The 19,009-nt window shown below is 45.1% G+C and overlaps 1 protein-coding gene across 1 annotated transcript in view; it reads left to right on the top strand.

Annotated features, from left to right (window-relative positions):
• Window positions 1-19,009, top strand: part of LOC126236431 (lysosomal acid glucosylceramidase-like) — a 153,251-nt gene that overhangs the window by 61,996 nt on the left and 72,246 nt on the right. Inside the window, exons 3-4 of the mRNA XM_049945733.1 lie at window positions 9,389-9,530; window positions 17,201-17,363. Coding sequence (XP_049801690.1) covers window positions 9,389-9,530; window positions 17,201-17,363 — 305 coding nt within the window. The remainder of the gene's footprint in view (window positions 1-9,388; window positions 9,531-17,200; window positions 17,364-19,009) is intronic.

The following is a 19,009-nucleotide window of genomic DNA, read 5'->3' as shown; positions in this document are numbered from 1 at the left end:
CCAAACTGCTGAGGTCATCAGTCCGTAAGCTTACACACTACTTAATCTAATTTAAACTAACTTACGCTAAGGACAACAAACACACCCATGCCCGAGGGAGGACTCGAACCTCCGACGGGAGAAGCCGCGCGGACCGTGACAAGGCGCCGTAGACCGCGCGGCTGCCGTAAAATAAATACGTGTATTAATAATAGATAAACCAAAGAGAAAAAATCCATCCATGTGCTTCCACGAGGAAATCTCTTGCAACAAAGAAGGGGTAAAAGCTGCAGCGCAGTGGACAACGTCACTTGTCCCTCCCCCGCCCCCTCTTGAATCTGACAGAGCGACGTGGCACAATGGTTAACACAATGGACTTGCATTCTGGAGGACGATGGTTCCAGTCTGCGTCGAGCCATACAAATATAGTTTCTCTATGATTTCCCCAAATCGCTCCAGGCAAATTCCAGCACGATTCCTTTGGTAGGGCACGGCCGATGACTGGCCCTCTATTCTGGAAACAATCCGAGCTTGTGCTTCATCTACTGACCTCGATGTTGACGGGACGTTAAACCCTAATCTTTCTTCGTTCCTTCCCCGTAAGTCAGGAGTACAGAGTTATCACTCACTGCAGAATTTTCGTACATTTCTAGAACTGATTTCTCGTCATTCTGCTGAACCTCACCTACGAAATATAGTTCCTGAGGCACCACACGTCTAGGAGCTGACCAGTTCATTTGCATCAAAAATAAGTATTTTAGAATTTTGCACCCCTCTCTCCTCTGAATAAACTTCTGTGTATACTCATGCTCACTACTACACTGACAATCTAAAATAAAGAAAATACATCATGAGGAAATTATGTGTCAGTCATCTGACAAACTCTTCGTCAATACCAACTGAATATAAAAAAATTTCTTGTCCTTCTTCTGCGTCTTTTCTGAAGTATTTATGCGTGGGGAAGTGCTTGTAGCTACATTTTCATTCTCCTTCATTCTATTCATTGTGGAGCTGGAAAAGGCAGCACTCCCTGCAGCCTTAACAAGCGCATTTTTAATAAGATTTTTACTTCCTCTTTTGCCTCTTCTGCTCCTCCTCCTCCTCCTTCTTCTACTTCTTCTTCTGCACTTCATGGATTAGCCATTGAGCCTGTCCCATCTCTTCAAATTGTCTCTTCGTGTGTTCTTATATCTTACAACATCTCTTCTTGTGCCAGTTTTATGATAAAGCTACTTTCGGAAGGCGTTTACTGTCCATTATTGTATGTACTTATTGTAGGTGGCGGAATGTGGTTATCTTTCAGATTGCTCTGTTTTTTTAATTCTTGTCAGGCTGTTTTGTTTTTTGTGAGGGCTATTCTAGAGCAGCCTTGTTTTCTTCTTAGAAATTTCATTTATGCACTTTGTATTTTAGCAAATATTCTTTTTGTAGGTACCTAGCATTGTCTCCCGTGAAGAAGTATTTGTAGAGCTGATTATATGAAATTTTACTCTCATTTCTTGCCTGATTTTGTTTTTAAATATATTATGAATGGTGCCACATACATTTTCAGATCTAGCGAATCTAGATCTTCATTACTGTCTAGGTAAATTTGACGTGACAGATAACTGAAAGAGTACATTTTTCTAAAACCACATCATCCACAATAATTTTGGACTGGACCAGATCTTTTCCCCAGAACACCATCACTTCAGTCTTGTTTTTAGAAAAGATAACATTACATAGTTTACAAAGGTAATTCAGGTGGCGCTTGTACGTCGTATTTTTTTGTTACACTATTCAGACGCATTCTGCATGGACTAAAACTGTTAACGAGGCGTCGTTTGATATTCTAATACATTTTTGCATGTGTTGCCTCCAGTTTAGGTTTATATCATTAATGTGCAGTATATTACAAAGAGTGTTTGATATTGGACATCTTTTTCATATTCCTTTGTTTATTGAAATTTCTTGTGTTCTTGTTTCATATGTATTAATTATAATTTTTTACTCTTTGTGGGCTTTTTATGACCATTACTAACTTTCTGGAGTATCCACTGCTTTCCATACAATCCAAATTTTGTTTCTGTTCACAATGTCAGCTGCTGTGACCAAATACTTAAATGATATGTTTACTTGTATGCTATATTCTTGTCTTTTCTCTGTTACTTCTTGGAGAGTGAAAGAACAATCTGTGATGGATCTTACTTACGTAAATCCTGTCTGTTCTTCACTAATTAGAGTTTCTGAAATTAAGTTGACTATTTCTGATTATTGAATATAACTTTGCAAGATTCGTCTGGAGTCAAGTTTGGAATTCAAGATGCCACTGGGCTATGGCTACAGAGAAGCTATGCCTCTGATCTGAATTGGGTAATCCCCTCGATATGCGTATCTCTCGCCACCAAATCAGATGTAATACGCCAAACTGTGCACAACGGAAACAATTGGGAAATTAATGGCCCTGAAAAATTAGTCATGAGTGTGGTCCTTGAAAAAATCAATACTACTCAAAGTAATTAAGGAGTTCATCTAACTACCGAAATTAAAGATGGATTCACTTTGACCAACATTTATTCACATAAAATTCACAAGGAAAACCTAAACATGATTTGTATAAAATGTCAACTTCTATAAGCCAAAAGTAAGAGAGAAATTGGATCACAGAATTCGTACAAAATTCAGTTACAGTAAATCAATACTGGGTGGCAAAGTCTGTTGGAAGGGTAAGGGAAGCATCTGGTACTAACTCGCGTTCCACCGGAAAGAATTAAACACACGATTTGGAACTGGGCATGATGACGGTATCCATCATGAAGTGGAAAAGGAAAATATATACAAGCGAACCAACGTGTATAGCGTAATTTGCGACAAGATCCCCTCAAATTTAGAGCAACCATACCTTGTACTAGTCAGCCCTATCAACCCACGATCTGTTTTGCCTCATGAGCTTATCATCATGTGGTTGTACGAGGCCGCGGACTGCACTCTGGGTAATTTTAGGGGATGACGTAACAGCTGCTGTCGAAATGCCTCAGAAGTCGTGCCGTGAAGAAATGCCCTCAGCAGATTGATGGCGAGTGACGCTCCGCACAGACGAGTGGAATCCAAGAGCGACTCTCCTCAGTGCTCTACGCGGAGAAGCCGTCACAAACCGTCTATCCGCCAACATGCAAGGCTATTGTATGAGCTCCCAATGGGAAGATGCATAAGAACCTTGCCTTTCCTCTCCAGAAATGTTTGTTAATCCGCCAGGTGGTTTCTGAATTAGGCAAATTTAAACAAAATGACAATGTAGTACAGACGCCCACTCTCGAAAAATGTTGGGCTCTGACCAGCGCGAGTTAACTCAAGTTGCAATTTCCTGGAAAAAATGGCGCCCTGACTCCCAAAGCCGGCCGAGGTGGCCGAGCGGTTCTAGGCGCTACAGTCTGGAACCCCGCGACCGCAACGGTCGCAGGGTCGAATTCTGCCTCGGGCATGGTTGTGTGTGATGTCCTTAGGTTAGTTAGGTTTAAGTAGTTCTAAGTTCTAGGGGACTGATGACCTCAGAAGTTAAGTCACATAGTGCTCAGAGCCATTTGACTCCCAATCTGTCTGTTATTCCGGGCTGTGACCATTTAAAAATGTACTGCACGCTGCGCGACAGGGGGCGGTTCAACAACTCCCTGTCCTGGTGCCAGAAAGTCGTGGCGGCACATCCTCAAAAACGAGCTGAACGTTCCACAACTTCCACCCTCCCAAGTGCCTGGAGACTCGGCTGTCCAGAGTCGGCTCTTTTATGACCAGCACCCAGCCTGTGGCTACGGGGGCAACTTGGATGAGTAGTCGGACAGTAAAGAAACACACAGAACTCTGGGGTCAGATACATCACATGATCACACTGACAGAACCACAGGCACATAGACACAGGCAACAGAGCATGCACAATGTCGGCACTAGTACAGTGTATATCCACCTTTCGCAGCAATGCAGGCTGCTATTCTCCCATGGAGACGATCGTAGAGATGCTGGATGTAGTCCTGTGGAACGGCTTGCCATGCCATTTCCACCTGGCGCCTCAGTTGGACCAGCGTTCGTGCTGGACGTGCAGACCGCGTGAGACGACGCTCCATCCAGTCCCAAACATGCTCAATGGGGGACAGATCCGGAGATCTTGCTGGCCAGGGTAGTTGACTTACACCTTCTAGAGCACGTTGGGTGGCACAGGATACATGCGGACGTGGACGTGGACGCGGACGTGGAACAGCAAGTTCCCTTGCCGGTCTAGGAATGGTAGAACGATGGGTTCGATGACGGTTTGGATGTACCGTGCACTATTCAGTGTCCCCTCGACGATCACCAGTGGTGTACGGCCAGTGTAGGAGATCGCTCCCCACACCACGATGCCGGGTGTTGGCCCTGTGTGCCTCGGTCGTATGCAGTCCTGATTGTGGCGCTCACCTGCACGGCGCCAAACACGCATACGACCATCATTGGCACCAAGGCAGAAGCGACTCTCATCGCTGAAGACGACACGTCTCCATTCGTCCCTCCATTCACGCCTGTCGCGACACCACTGGAGGCGGGCTGCACGATGTTGGGGCGTGAGTGGGAGACGGCCTAACGGTGTGCGGGACCGTAGCCCAGCTTCATGGAGACGGTTGCGAATGGTCCTCGCCGATACCCCAGGAGCAACAGTGTCCCTAATTTGCTGGGAAGTGGCGGTGCGGTCCCCTACGGCACTGCGTAGGATCCTACGGTCTTGGCGTGCATCCGTGCGTCGCTGCGGTCCGGTCCTAGGTCGACGGGCACGTGCACCTTCCGCCGACCACTGGCGACAACATCGATGTACTGTGGAGACCTCACGCCCCACGTGTTGAGCAATTCGGCGGTACGTCCACCCAGCCTCCCGCATGCCCACTATACGCCCTCGCTCAAAGTCCGTCAACTGCACATACGGTTCACGTCCACGCTGTCGCGGCATGCTACCAGTGTTAAAGACTGCGATGGAGCTCCGTATGCCACGGCAAACTGGCTGACACTGACGGCGGCGGTGCACAAATGCTGCGCAGCTAGCGCCATTCGACGGCCAACACCGCGGTTCCTGGTGTGTCCGCTGTGCCGTGCGTGTGATCATTGCTTGTACAGCCCTCTCGCAGTGTCCGGAGCAAGTATGGTGGGTCTGACACACCGGTGTCAATGTGTTCTTTTTTCCATTTCCAGGAGTGTATTTGCGGACCGTCTGCCAGACGCGGCCTATATCCCCAAGAAACGTCTCCCTACATTGTCACAGTGGTGCCTTGCTCACTGAGCGTGAGGATGGCTACTGTGTTTCGATTGAGTGCAAACATGATGAAACCATCTTCTCGACCAGCACCAAGGGTCTAGAACAAGAAACCAATTTTTAACTACCGGCTCTGCCGAGTTCGTAGAATGTCTGAAAGGGTCTGTGCTTTGTTAGATAGTGCGCATTTTTTTTTTTGCAGATTGCTGGAAATCCTGATATAACAGTGAATTTAGTCATTGTAACATCTTGTCTACACAATATACCTAGGGTTATTTTCTGTAGAGCAACAGAAAACCATATTTCGACGTGGATAAAACTGAGCCATCACCATCTAAAAATCGTATACCACTCGTTAAGGGAGTGCGCTTTTGCAAATATAGAAATTTACACTGTGCGAGAGTCATTCATGGACTATTTCAAGAGCCTCGCAGTAGCGGTAGTGCAGCAAAATAATCAGGTTAATAGTAGCTATTAGAATGGCTATTTCTCATTGTATAAAGTTAAATGTAACTGCAGTGCACATTGCTATTATATCTGACAAACGGGGTGGACACATTATTATTCTTATCTGAAATCTGAACAAATTCTCCGATTTATTTCCAAGCATCATCTTTATCGTTTTGATCTTTATACCCAGAAATGGCTATATGAAAAATACATGAAAATAGGACACTATCTCCACTAGTGTTTCATGTTCTACAACTGTAAATGACACTTTTCTAGCAGACATTGTCGGAGACTGGCTCTGTAACAGCAGTGTACTGTAAGCTGCAGCTGCAGGTGTGGCTGTACTCTACCGTAATTTTTGAAAGTATAACGTTACTGATTAAATAAAGAATCTACTTACCAAGCGGCGGCAGGAGGGTTGAAGGAGAAGGAAGAGGGGTGGAGGAAAGGGACTGGTGAGGGTCAAGAAAAGGGTTAGAGTTCAGAAAAGTGGTCTAGAGCCCCGTATCATGGGAGAATTACCGGACGGCATGAGAAGGAAAGACTGATTGTTGGGAACTGCACTGGACGAGATTTCGAAACCTGACATCTGAGAAGTGGAAGGCAGGATAATACGCAAACCAGGCATTACTGCCAAACCATCGTGCAGGACTTAATAAGAAGGGAAAGCTAAGTGCATTGTATCTGATAGAGCTATGAGGGGGCGGGAGGGGGGTGGGGGCGAAAAATAGAAAGGGCAGAAAATAGGTAGAAAATAAAAACTGAGTGAAGAAAGGAGTGGTTACTGTGAAAAAATGTTAAGCCCAAAGAAATTAACGCAAATTAAGGCCAGGTGGGTGGCGAGAACGAAGGACGTGATGTATCTCTAGTCCCCACCTGTGTAGTTCTGAGAAAGTAGTGTTTGGGGGAAGAATCCAGATGGCCCATGTGGTGAAACAGACACCAAGGTCACAGCTGTCATGTTGTGGAGCATGCTCTGCAACAAGATATTGTTTGTTGCCAGTATACATCCTCTGCCTATGCCCATTCGCGCTAACTGATAATTTGGCGGTAGTCACGCCAATGTAAAAGGCTGAACAGTGTGTACATAACAGCTAGTATATAACATGTAATTTCACAGGTGGCTGTCCCTTTGACAGTAAATGTTTTCTCATTACAGGGCTGCTATAGGTGGTATTAGGAGGGTGCGTAGGGCAAGTCTTACATTCAATACAGTTCAAATGGTTCAAATGGCTCTGAGCACCATGGGACTTAACATCTGAGATCATCAGTCCCCTAGAACTTAGAACTACTTAAACCTAACTAACCTAAGGACGTCACACACATCGATGCCCGAGGCAGGATTCGAACCTGCGACCGTAGCAGTTGCGCGGTTCCGGACTGAAGCTCCTAGAACCGCTCGACCACAGCGGCCGACTTTGGATACAGTCACAGCGATAGGAGCCATAGGGTAGGGAGATAGGCACAGAAGGAGCATATGGTCTGACAAGGATATTTCGGAGATTGGGAGGGCGGCGGAAAGCTAATATGGCTTTGATGGGCAAAATGTCAAACAGAAGGGACCTTATTTACAGGCATGATTTTAGGAAGTCATAGACTTGTCGAAATAACTGATTACTACACTCAAGACTAGGATAATAGTGAGTGACATGTACTCCTTAGTTGTTTACTGGAGGGGTCAGCAGTACTAAGATTGGATGTGATGGTCCAGGAAATCTGCTTTCGAGCTGTACTGCTGAGGTAATTGCGTCCATAGAAGGCTACGGTGAGAATGGTGGTACTGCTGTAAAGAGTTTGCATCTGAACAAATTCATTTCTCTCGAATACCAAACCTGTATGGGAGGGATTATTTCACATGGGAAGGATGGCAACTGTCAGAATGAAAGTAATGTTTTTTGTTAAAAGTTTTAGTATTAATAAAAGTGTGGAGCTGACAGTGAGTGAGGATGAGATCAACGTCAAGAAAAGTCGCATGGGATTTGGGGTTGGACCATGTGAAATTTAATTGGGAGTATGTATTTAGAAAATCGAGAAATTTTAATAGGTCAGCCTTACCATGAGTTCGTATGGCAAAGATGTCATCAACGACTCTAAACCAAGCTAGAGGCTGAAGGCTTATGGATCCCAGGAAAGCCACCTCCAAGCGACCCACAAAAGGGTAGGCACAGGAAGGGGCCATCCTGTTTCCCATGGCTGTGCCCGTGATCTGTTTGTAAATCTATCCCTCAAGGGTAAAGTAGTGGTACGTATAAAGTTGATTAACATGAGTACTTGGGGTGTCATAGGTTAGGAAACAGGTGAGGTAATGTTGAGCAGCAGAAAGATCATGTAAATGGGGGATGTTGATACAGAGGGAGGGGGCATCAGTGGCAATGAATGATGACAAGCAAGGTGTGTGGCGGGAATGGTACGGCGACAGATTTTATACGAGGCGCGTTTTTTAATTAAGTACCGTTTTGAAACTAAAAGAAGACGTGCTAAGATATCTCAATAATTTTATTTTTACATGAAAACCTATACCTTAATCTGCGCACTGACGCCATTATAGTCTGATTCTTCCTTGTTTACTTGTGTACTGAGTGTTTAAGATGCCCGCCGACTGTGAAGTACGGGCTGTTATAAGATTTCTTAGTGCCAAAGGTCTAAAAGCGATCGATATTCATCGTGAGATCTGTGCAGTTTACGGAGAAAACATTATGGGTGATGGAATGTTAAGAAAGTGGGTGAGAGCATTTAAAGATGGCCGCACAAATGAACATGATGAACAACGGAGTGGGCGTCCTTCGGTCGTTAATGAAAGTTTGGTACAGGGAGTGGACAATAATGTGAGAGAAAAGAGATGCTTTACGATTTCCTCCTTGCGGGATGACTTTCCTAATGTTTCTCGTAGTGTTTTGTATGGCATTGTGACCGAGCACTTGAATTACCGAAAATTGTGCGCACGTTGTATACCGAAAATGTTGACGGATGTGCACAAAACCAAACGTTTAGACAGTGCATTGAATTTCCTTGAGCGGTATCACAATGACGGTGATGATTTCTTAAGATTGCTACGGGTGATGAAACATGGGTGGCCTACCTGACACCAGAATAAAAGCAACAGTCCATGGAAGTTGAGCAAGGGCATCGTTTTGCTGCAAGACAATGCCCGTACGCACGTGCCGAATCGGATCAAAGATCTCATCACATCTTTTCGATGGGAAACTCTAGATCATCCTTCGTACAGCCCCGATCTTGCGCCCAGTGACTACCATCTGTTCCTGCACTTGAAGAAACACCTGAGCGGTTAGCGTCTCCAAGACGATGACGAAGTCAAAACAGTGGTGATGCAGTGGTTAACAAGTCAGGCGGAAGGTATTCAAAAACTGGTACAACGTTATGGCTAGTGCATCAATATTGACGGAAATTATGTAGAAAAGTAGATTAAGGTACAGGCTTCTGTGTAAAAATAAAATTATTGAGATATCTTAGCACGTCTTTTTTTTCTTTCAAAACGGTACTTACTTAAAAAACACGCCTCGTATATAGCTTGACTTCAGCAAGCAGATTAAAGTGGGTGTAGGTTACACTTTCTACATACAGGTGAACAGGCTCAAACAGCATAGGCATGTGTGGCAAGACTAGAGACGACATCAACAACAGACAAGCAAACAAAGCCATACAGCTGACACACGCAGATGGCAGTCGTGCTGTAGTCCTGTTGTGTGGTCGCAGAGATGCAGTCTGGAGCGGCACGCCTACGGGTGGATACAAGCCAGCAGTTCCAGCGGATGCTGGGCTTCGGCGGCGGTATGTCGGACTCCACCGCCATCAACATCAGGGCCCTCAGCTCAGCAACCCAGCAGCAGCTGCTCAGGTAGGGCCAACCTCGCTTACATGTACTGCTTGTCACGCTCGTAGCATATTGCCTGACAGGATACACTCAGCTCTAGGCTGGGCTGCCAGAAAATCGAATTTACACTGGGAATGAAAAGAAACAGATGTGCCAGCGAAAATCGACACACACTGTCACCTCGCCACCATTTAATTACAGCGTCATCTGAATTGCTAAACTGCTTCCCAGTACTTGGTTCCCCAGGCTCGGTTCTCTGTTGCGTACCTAACAGCTTCCAGGGTCATCAAAAATCTGATTTTCAATATTTATTATAATTATTCAAGGAATTAAAAAAATTTAAATGATGCCACAATGTACTCATTAACCCTTTCGCTGCTACAGACGTGCTCTTTGCATTCTGTGCTAAGTGTGGCTTTTGTTATGGCTGTAATGCTGGCTAAATGCTGGTGCCTGTGCTTAAAGACGCGTTCTGTCCGATATAAAATACGTATCACCCGATTTTAAGAAAACTATTAGGTGACAAACTTGTACGCAGCGGTGAGTGGTCGACGGGTCAGGACGAATTCAGACGTCCATAGCACTGTAGGAAAATTGAAGCTACGCTCGTATACACGTTTACAACATCTGGGTAATGACGTTGCAGGACGTATATACATACCCACAGCAGCGAAACGAGGTATAATCTTATTTTAAAAGTTTGCGATAGTAACGTAAGCACGTCGTCCAGGCACATAAATATGAGCACCTGTCAAACGCCTGAATAACCGCCTTTTGCAGTGCAGACTGCTGCGAGACGTGCAGGAAGCGAGACAGTGATGTTCTGGAAGGTACTGACAGAGATGTGGAGCTATGCCGACTCCAGTGTTGTGGCCAGCTACGCTCGGTTGAGGATTCATGGGGCCACAGCCCGATCGAGATGGCCCCACAGACTCTCGACTGGGTTATAATACGGGGAGTTTGATGGCTAGGGGAATACGATAAACTGACCCTGGTCCTCTTCGAACCACGCATGTACTCTGTAAACTCTGTAACATGTCGCAGTGTCCTGATGATAGATGCCATCTTGCCGAGGAAAAACAAACTGCGTGTAGGGGGTGGACAAACCGCAAGGACAGATGAGTACTCGTGTTAATACACTGTGGCTTCCAGAATTACGAAAACATTCCCCACACGATAACGTTCCCTCCTCTGCTCTGGACCCTTCTGCCGATTGTCCCATGTTGTTTGCTATCAGACACGCTGTATGTCCCATGTAGCATGAAACGTGATTCATCTGAAAAGGCCACCTGTGGACATCCAGTTGCGGCACTGGCGTGCAAATTTCAGCCTTCGTCGCTGGTGAACGGCGGTCAGAATGGGTTCATGAAAGAGGCGCCTGCTCCAGAGGCCCACACGCAGCAACGTTCGTTGAATGGTGATTGAGGAGACACTGTTGGTAGCTCCTTGGTCGATCTGGAATTGCAACAATTGCACATGCATTCGCCTTAACACATTTCCTGCGTTTTCCCACAGCAGAGTTCCACCAGGTTCATATCGAGCGACACCAACTCAAACCACTGCAGTACCGTTCTGGGTTTGCTTGAAGATGTCATTAAGTACGAAGGGATGCAGGTGGTTTCCAATAATGTGCTGCCATGCTGTCATCGTTTACTACCACGGAAGCACAGGTGACTGTCTCCTGTAGCACAGACCCATGATGCGGTGCATGTTTAGAGCAGCAGCTTGCTTTGATGACGGTGGATCCTGGTAGGCCATTGGCGTGGTGTAACAGGAAATGAGATTATCCGACCAGGCGACTTGTTTCCATTGGTCCACGATCTTATATCATTTACCCCGTATCAAAGGCAATCGTAATTGACAATGTCCTTGGGTCAACAACTGAGAGGCCCTTCACTTGCTAGCCCCTTGGATTAGTGCTGCCTTTGTGAGCTCAGCCAAAGCTACGAACGTTTGTAAATAACATGTTTTTTTTGTGGCTTCGTATATGCGCGTAACATCTCTGTACTTGTCTGTTTTGTAATATATGGCCTGCTAATTATATATTTTCCCTTAGTACTTATTTTTTCTAAACATATGAATAAATATTTTAATGTTAAGTATTATATTGCAACCTTGTTGGAGTGATGGAATCTAAATCAATAAAGGTGTTTCAACGCAAGCCTAGCACCCCTCTCCCCCAAATTCACGTTTTTTTCTGGTGTATATTCGTATGCGACCATTCCTACCGTGATATCCTTTCAGTATATGTACTGATCAGTCAGAACATTGTGACCACCGAGATACTGTTGATATAAACTCACCACCGACCTACTGTCTAAATAAACTCGTCCAGGTAATAGCATTGTCAACTGGCGAGGAATGACTGCTAGTCAGACACATGCACGGTGCATGAAGTGTCAGTGAGCGTCCTGTCCGTGTGTAGAATGGGCCGGCAAGTGATCTGTCTGCGTTTGACCGAGGACAGACTGTGATGGTCCGGAGGCTCGGCACGAGTATTTCGGAAACTGCACGACCTGTCGGGTGTTCGACGAGTGCTGTGGTGAGTGTCTTCAACACGTGGCAAACTGTGACGGAACTAACATCAGACTTTAACGGTGGACAGGGTACAAGTGTGTCTGAAGACACAGTGCACAGAACACTCTTCACGGTGAGCCTCCATAGCCGAAGACCCACACACGTGCCAATGTTAACATCACTTCATCGGTAACTACGACTGGAATCGGCACATGGCCATCGGAAGTGGACGTTGGCGCTGTGGTAGTGAGTTGCATGGTCTGATGAATTCCGATATCTCCTTCACCATGCCGATGGAAGTGCGCGAATACGTCGTCATCCAGGGGAACAGCTCCTTACACCATGACGCCCAAGGAGTATGGTACACTGGTTGCAGACCATGTACACCCCTTCATCACGACCATGTTTCTGGAAGTGAGTGGTATTTTTCAACAAGATAATGTACAATGTCACAAGGCCAGGAGTGTGATGGAGTGGTTCGAGGAAGACAGTGGCGAATTCCAGTTGATGTGCTGGCCCCCTAATTCGCCAGATCTGAACTCGATCGATCACATGTGGGATGTGATTGAACGTGGCATCAGAGCTCATCGCTCCCCTCCCCATTTACATGAATTAGGAGACTCGTGTGTGCAGATGTGGTGCCAACTCCCTCCAGCGACCTACCAAGGCCTCATTGCTTCCATAGTACGACACGTCGCCGCTGTCATGCGTGTCAAATGGTTCAAATGGCTCTGAGCACTATGGGACTTAACATCTATGGTCATCAGTCCCCTAGAACTTAGAACTACTTAAACCTAACTAACCTAAGGACAGCACACAACACCCAGTCATCACGAGGCAGAGAAAATCCCTGACCCCGTCGGGAATCGAACCCGGGAACTCGGGCGTGGGAAGCGACAAAGCTACTGCACGACCACGAGCTGCGGACGTCATGCGTGTCGAAGGTGGACATACCGACTAATAGGTCATTATGTTCCGACTGATCAGTGTGTATACAAGATGTTTCACAAATCATAATACACACTTTTAGAGATTGTAAAGGGGATATAGGAGATCAAGTTTTACGTAGCAACTCATGTCCGGAAATAGTCTGTATTCATGTTACAAGGAAAACAAGAGCTACTCACTCGCGCGCCATATGTTTTATGCAGTATGCCTGTCATGGTAGGCTATCCACATTCAGGAATGGTACGATAAGGCGATGTCACCTGATGTGCTATGTTGCCATCTGCCTTGTTTCCAAGTTTCTTGATGATGCATCAGATATATTTCGGTGACTAGTGCTGCCTGAGTATACGTTCGAAGAGTGCACCGATATGTTGTTAATTTACTGTGAAGGCCACAGTAGTAGAAGAGAATCTCAACGTCTGTACCACAAGTACTTTCCAAGTCATGTGACCTCATTTTGTCCCATGTTTGCCAGAGCAGAACAACGACTGCAGCATGGTGGGAAATTCGCAAGTGACAGAGCAAACTGTGGTGCTGCAAGAAGGCGGCACACTATGGTACTGTAAGAGGAAGTGCCTCATCCAGTTGAAGAGAACCCATCGATGAGTACTCGAGCCATTGCACGTGACTTGCATGTGTCGTACTCGTCTGTCTGGCGTGTTCTGCATGAACACTAACGGCACTCATATTACCCTCAGAAGGCACACGCCATGCTCCCGGTTGATTTTGTACCTTTCAATTTCTGTACTTTGTTTTTACACAATTTTGTGCATTTTCCCCAGTATCCAGTCGGAATTTTGTTCACCGACGAAGGGCGTTTCAACAGGGTAGGTATTTTGAACACCCAAAGTAGCGAAATTTGTAATCAAGAAAACCCCAAAGCTACGTGTACACGAAGATTTCAGCACACATTCGGCATCGATGACTGGGCAGGTATTTGCGATGGTCGTGTGATTGGACTGTAGATACTTCCTTCCCACCTAATGGGTGCCAGGTACTTGATACTCCTGCAAAAACCGCTGGCGGAGTTTTTGGAAGATGTACCATTGGAGATTCGACATGAATTATGGTTCCAGTATGATGGCGCGGCAGTACATTTTGCAGTTCGCATCCATATAATCTGTGGCGACAGGTGGATCGGTCGAGGTGCACCACACACTTGGCCGCCAAAATCCCCAGATTTAATCCCTTTAGACTTTATCTTGTGGAGCCACATGAAGAGATTTGTTTACAAGTCCTGTTAGAGGAAGATCTAGTTGCCCGGATCATGGCTGCGGCAGAAGTGATTAACCTACACCACGTATGCTGGGTGGGTGTTTTTCTTGCCCAGTTTCGGTTAAAAAATGCGAAATTTGTTGTGGGATATCATGAAATATTTCTGCTTCAGCTCCTATAGTTTCATGAAGCTCCAATAGGTGACGGCGCAATTTGTATCCTTCAAATTGGCGTCTTAACTGACGTGGGTTACAAACAGAGAGCTGTTATTGAGTTTCTTTTGCTGAAAACCACAGCTTTGCATTTACTCATAAGGCTTATAGAATGTCTATGGAGACCTGGCAATGAACAAAAGCACACTGAGTCATTGGGCACGCATATCTGTCCGATCTCTAGCGTGCTGACAGGTTGCACTGAGCTGTGCACTGAGCTGCGTTGTTGGTACGTGTGGACACTCTCATTCGAGGTGATCGATGGGTTACAGTCAAACACTTTGCTACACAACTGGCCTCACACATGTCCGCGCAGCCGCGAGGAGGCCACAGAGCTTCATAGGACCCATCCACCATATAACCCAGATCTCGCACCTTCTGACCTCCGTCGGTTTGGCCCAATGAAGAATGCACTCTGCGGGAAGCAGTACGTGGATCATGGGGAGGCGACTGATGCCGCAAGACGTTGACTCCGACATCGATCAGTAGAGTGGTACCATGTGGGCATACAGGTTCTCCAAGTAAGGGGGTGCAAGGCCGTCGCATGGGATGGAGATTATGTTGAAAAAACGGCTTTTGGAACCAAAAGAAGAATAATGATATGGTGTATTGGAATCCAGAATAAAACCGCGTTTGTTTCAGAAAGAATGGGTTGCATAACTCATTAAACGCCCTAATGTGTGTGCGTGCGTGTGTGTGTGTGTGTGTGTGTGTGTGTGTGTGTGTGTGTGTGTGTGTGTGTGTGTGACAGGGGGTCAATAAAGATACTTCTCTCCATACCTTATGCCTCATCTCCCCAATCTGGCGTATGTGCACTCCACAAAACGTTAAGCCGTTTTTTCTTCAGCAATGTTAGATTTACCAGTGTTGTATGGTGCTGGCTCTCGACTGTATGAGCTACGATTGGTTTGTGATTGTCCCAGCATACTCCCCACTATCCTCCTTCATCTACTTCCCGTCACTCCTGACATAAATGATTTTTTGGTGAACTTTTGTTTATAAACTTTTGACCATTGTTTTTAACTTTCCTTCCAAGTGTTTGCTCCAGTTATTTTTTCAATTTTTGGAATACTATTTTTGGTCAAACGTTTGAGGCAAGCGAAAACAAGCCCCCTAGAAGGTACACAGTGGATTTTTTTCTTCATTTTCATAGCCACACCAAGTAGGACGTGGGAAAGTGGGCTATCAGATTGACTAGCGTTAGATTTAGTTTTCCACAGAAAAATTTGATTGCTTGAAATTAATCTGGGTAATTAGAAAAATCTTAATTACAATTTGGGGGAAACTTTCTGTCCGAATCTTCATAGCCATCAAAGAGTAAGAAATAGACGAATGGGGTATCAAATTGACCAGCATGAGGCTTAGTTTTGCAAAAAAAGGTTTAATTTTTTGAAACTAATAATGGTAATTAAGGAAAAATTAATTAACTATTTGAGAGAAAATGTTTGTCCGAATTTTCATGGCCAGACTAAGTGTGCGAAATGGACAAATCGGGTATCAAAATGACCAGCATGGTGTCTATTTTTGGAAAACAACATTTAATAATATCAATCATTTAATAATATCAATAAGTGTAATTAAGAAAAAATCTGTGATTTGAGGTAAATTTACAGAATGAACTAGTGTCCAAATTTTAATAGCCAATGGAAGAATGGGAAATGGACAAACGTGGTATCAAAGTGCTTAATTGTGAATGTCTTAAGAATTTTTACACTTAATGTCATATAGGAGTTGTGATTATACGCTCATGACAATAATGTTCATTTAGACACATGTTCTGAAGGCAGCGAAATTTCAACAATAAAACCAAATAAAGCAATGATGCAAAACCTGCTGTGAGTCCAGTTTCATAGCAAGGGAAACGCAGCGCTCTGAGGAGATTTTTTATTGAGTCACAGAAACCGTGAAAGATTTGTCTCGGTCAGAGGACTGAAGCTTGATGGACTCGGCTACATTAGGAAAGCTGAATAAAATGGTTCAAATGGCTCTGAGCACTATGGGACTCAACTGCTGTGGTCATAAGTCCCCTAGAACTTAGAACTACTTAAACCTAACTAACCTAAGGACAGCACACAACACCCAGCCATCACGAGGCAGAGAAAATCCCTGACCCCGCCGGGAATCGAACCCGGGAACCCGGGCGTGGGAAGCGAGAACGCTACCGCACGACCACGAGATGCGGGCGAAAGCTGAATAGCTGTTTTAAAGAGAGCTGGTGTCCGCCGTTGATGACGTCAGGAATCAGGATATACCTATGCTGACCACCTGCCACTCCAGCACTGCTATCCAAGGAGACCTTAGCAAGAGATTAAGGAGGATCTCACGGAAGGTCAGAATTTGACAGACTATTTGTTGGGTCGAGCGAGTTAGTGTATATGTTTAGTATGTTCTTGGAATAGGTTGGTTCCAATGGGTCTGAGCACTATAGGACTTAACATCTGAGGTCATCCGTCCCCTAGAACTTAAAACTACTTAAATGGCTCTGAGCACTATGGGACTCAACTGCTGTGGTCGTAAGTCCCCTAGAACTTAGAACTACTTAAACCTAACTAACCTAAGGACATCACATACATCCATGCCCGAGGCAGGATTCGAACCTACGACCGAAGCGGTCGCGCAGTTCGAGACTGAAGCGTCTTGAACCGCTCGGCCACATCGGCCGGCTCTTGGAACAGGGCTGGTGACTGTTTTTAACACTGTTTCCTATTGGTGCTCCGTTTCCCCGCCAGTCACGTGATTCAGTACACTGGTGCGTAGGACTGCTCGCTGCCAGGTGTGTTGACAAGCGGCGCTGTGTTGCAGGAGTTACTTCGGAAGCAGCGACGGCAGCTCACAGTACTCCCTGATCCGCCTGCCCATGGGTGGCACCGACTTCTCGGTACGCAACTACACGTACGACGACAGCAAGAAGCCTGACCCATCCCTAAAGAACTTTGCTCTTCAGCCGGAAGACATCGAATACAAGGTAATTTGTATTATAGAGTTCCTGCATTGGACCAAAGAATCACGACTTCAGCTGCACAGTGGATAAAGTTTGTGTTGAACACTGTTCCTGCAGTACGTCACGCACCTGTTTGTAGAGTTCCTTAATGTATATGATGTAAAAATAGAAAGCCTTTATTTTCGAAAAAATATCAAGGAAAGCGCTTTCTTTCCATATGATTATTAACAGGTTTCTTCAGTTATGGACACCAGTTGAGATAATGCATGAAATTTATTTTCCGAAATATGAGAATTTATTTGGGGTTATTGCTGGTAAGTCACGTCTCACTTCCGCCGAAAGTCAAGACCAATCTTTGCAGTTGTATCACGTAAAAAGTACTTTCCTTAACGAAAAATATTGAAGACTCTAGCCCACATTTAACTATGATATGACAATAAAGATGGTTCGCTTAAATAATTTGAATAACTGTGAAATGTGACGTAACTGTTTTCTTCGTACACTTTTCTTCCCTTATATTGCATGAATTACATTTTTATCCGGTGAGCGATATACAAAATAAAGGGGTATGCATCCATCCCTGCCGCAAAAAGGTCGCAATTTCAGAAATATCGTCCTTGAGGCGGGAAAACGACTATTGTGCATTTATAACCGAGCCCTGCCCTACAACCGAGATGAGAGCAGGGAAGGCCCTTTGTCGACAGAAGGTTGACACTTTCTCGTGGTCTGAAGACTGTTTTCAGGAGATAAGCAAGCTTACGCTTTGCTAAAGAAAGACATCTTGCAAAAAAATAAGAGCCAAGCCTCAGGCGCAGTTTTTATTTTCAGACTAGCTGCTGGGTGTGAAAACAGGCAAGAGGTAAAAATGTTTGTGTCATTATGCAGCAACTTTCTGGAAGAAGGCGAATAGAAAAGTCATTGGCATTTTATTGCGGTACGTTTTTCTTGGCAGGATTTTCGTGCATGAATAAACCTCGCCATTGGTCAACTGAGTGTACATATTCTGCGATTCCTGTTTGGCGAAAACTGATAGCAGCAGTCTGTGTGGTTGAGCTAAAAATCGGAGAGTGCACTGGAAGATGGGGAGGTGTGCACTTCGGTAGTGTTTATCCAGAGACGCAGAGCCGTGCGCATTTGGAGTGCATCTTAGCGCACGAGCGGTTCAGAGTTTGTGTCGACAGAAGTTCTACAGAGCCACATGCACGATGGTGGCGTAAGTTTATTTAAAAGATTTTCAATAGAGGACATTTGTAAAATCATGTGATATTTTCATAGTCTTATCCGTTTAATGTGTATTTAACTGAATAAATTAATGTGTTACTTCAAAGCTTGTTTCTGTTAACACATGTCGTTCTTGTCAAATTTATGTCTTTGTAATTCACCAATTTAGGACCCATAGCTAGAGCCGTAAATTCATTGCATTATCCATTCCACTGCGCAAAATTATCACATTTTGGATCTTAAAGATGTGTCAGCTCTCAAATTTCTGGGTCACGGTACAAGTTTTGCAACGCAAAGAGGTTTTCAAAGTAGCTTGGGGCATACCCCCGAGGGAGTGTTAGAGGAGCATTGCTTTTCACGGTATACACATAAATCACCTAGTGGAAATTGGAGCAAGTTCTATGTCCCTACAGAGATATTACAACTCTAGAACATAGTACGGAAATGCA

This window comes from Schistocerca nitens, chromosome 2 (assembly GCF_023898315.1).
Source record: "Schistocerca nitens isolate TAMUIC-IGC-003100 chromosome 2, iqSchNite1.1, whole genome shotgun sequence".
Taxonomy (NCBI): domain Eukaryota; kingdom Metazoa; phylum Arthropoda; class Insecta; order Orthoptera; family Acrididae; genus Schistocerca; species Schistocerca nitens.
The sequence above is the reverse complement of the archived record's forward strand: the minus strand, read 5'-3'. Positions and strand labels throughout refer to the sequence as shown.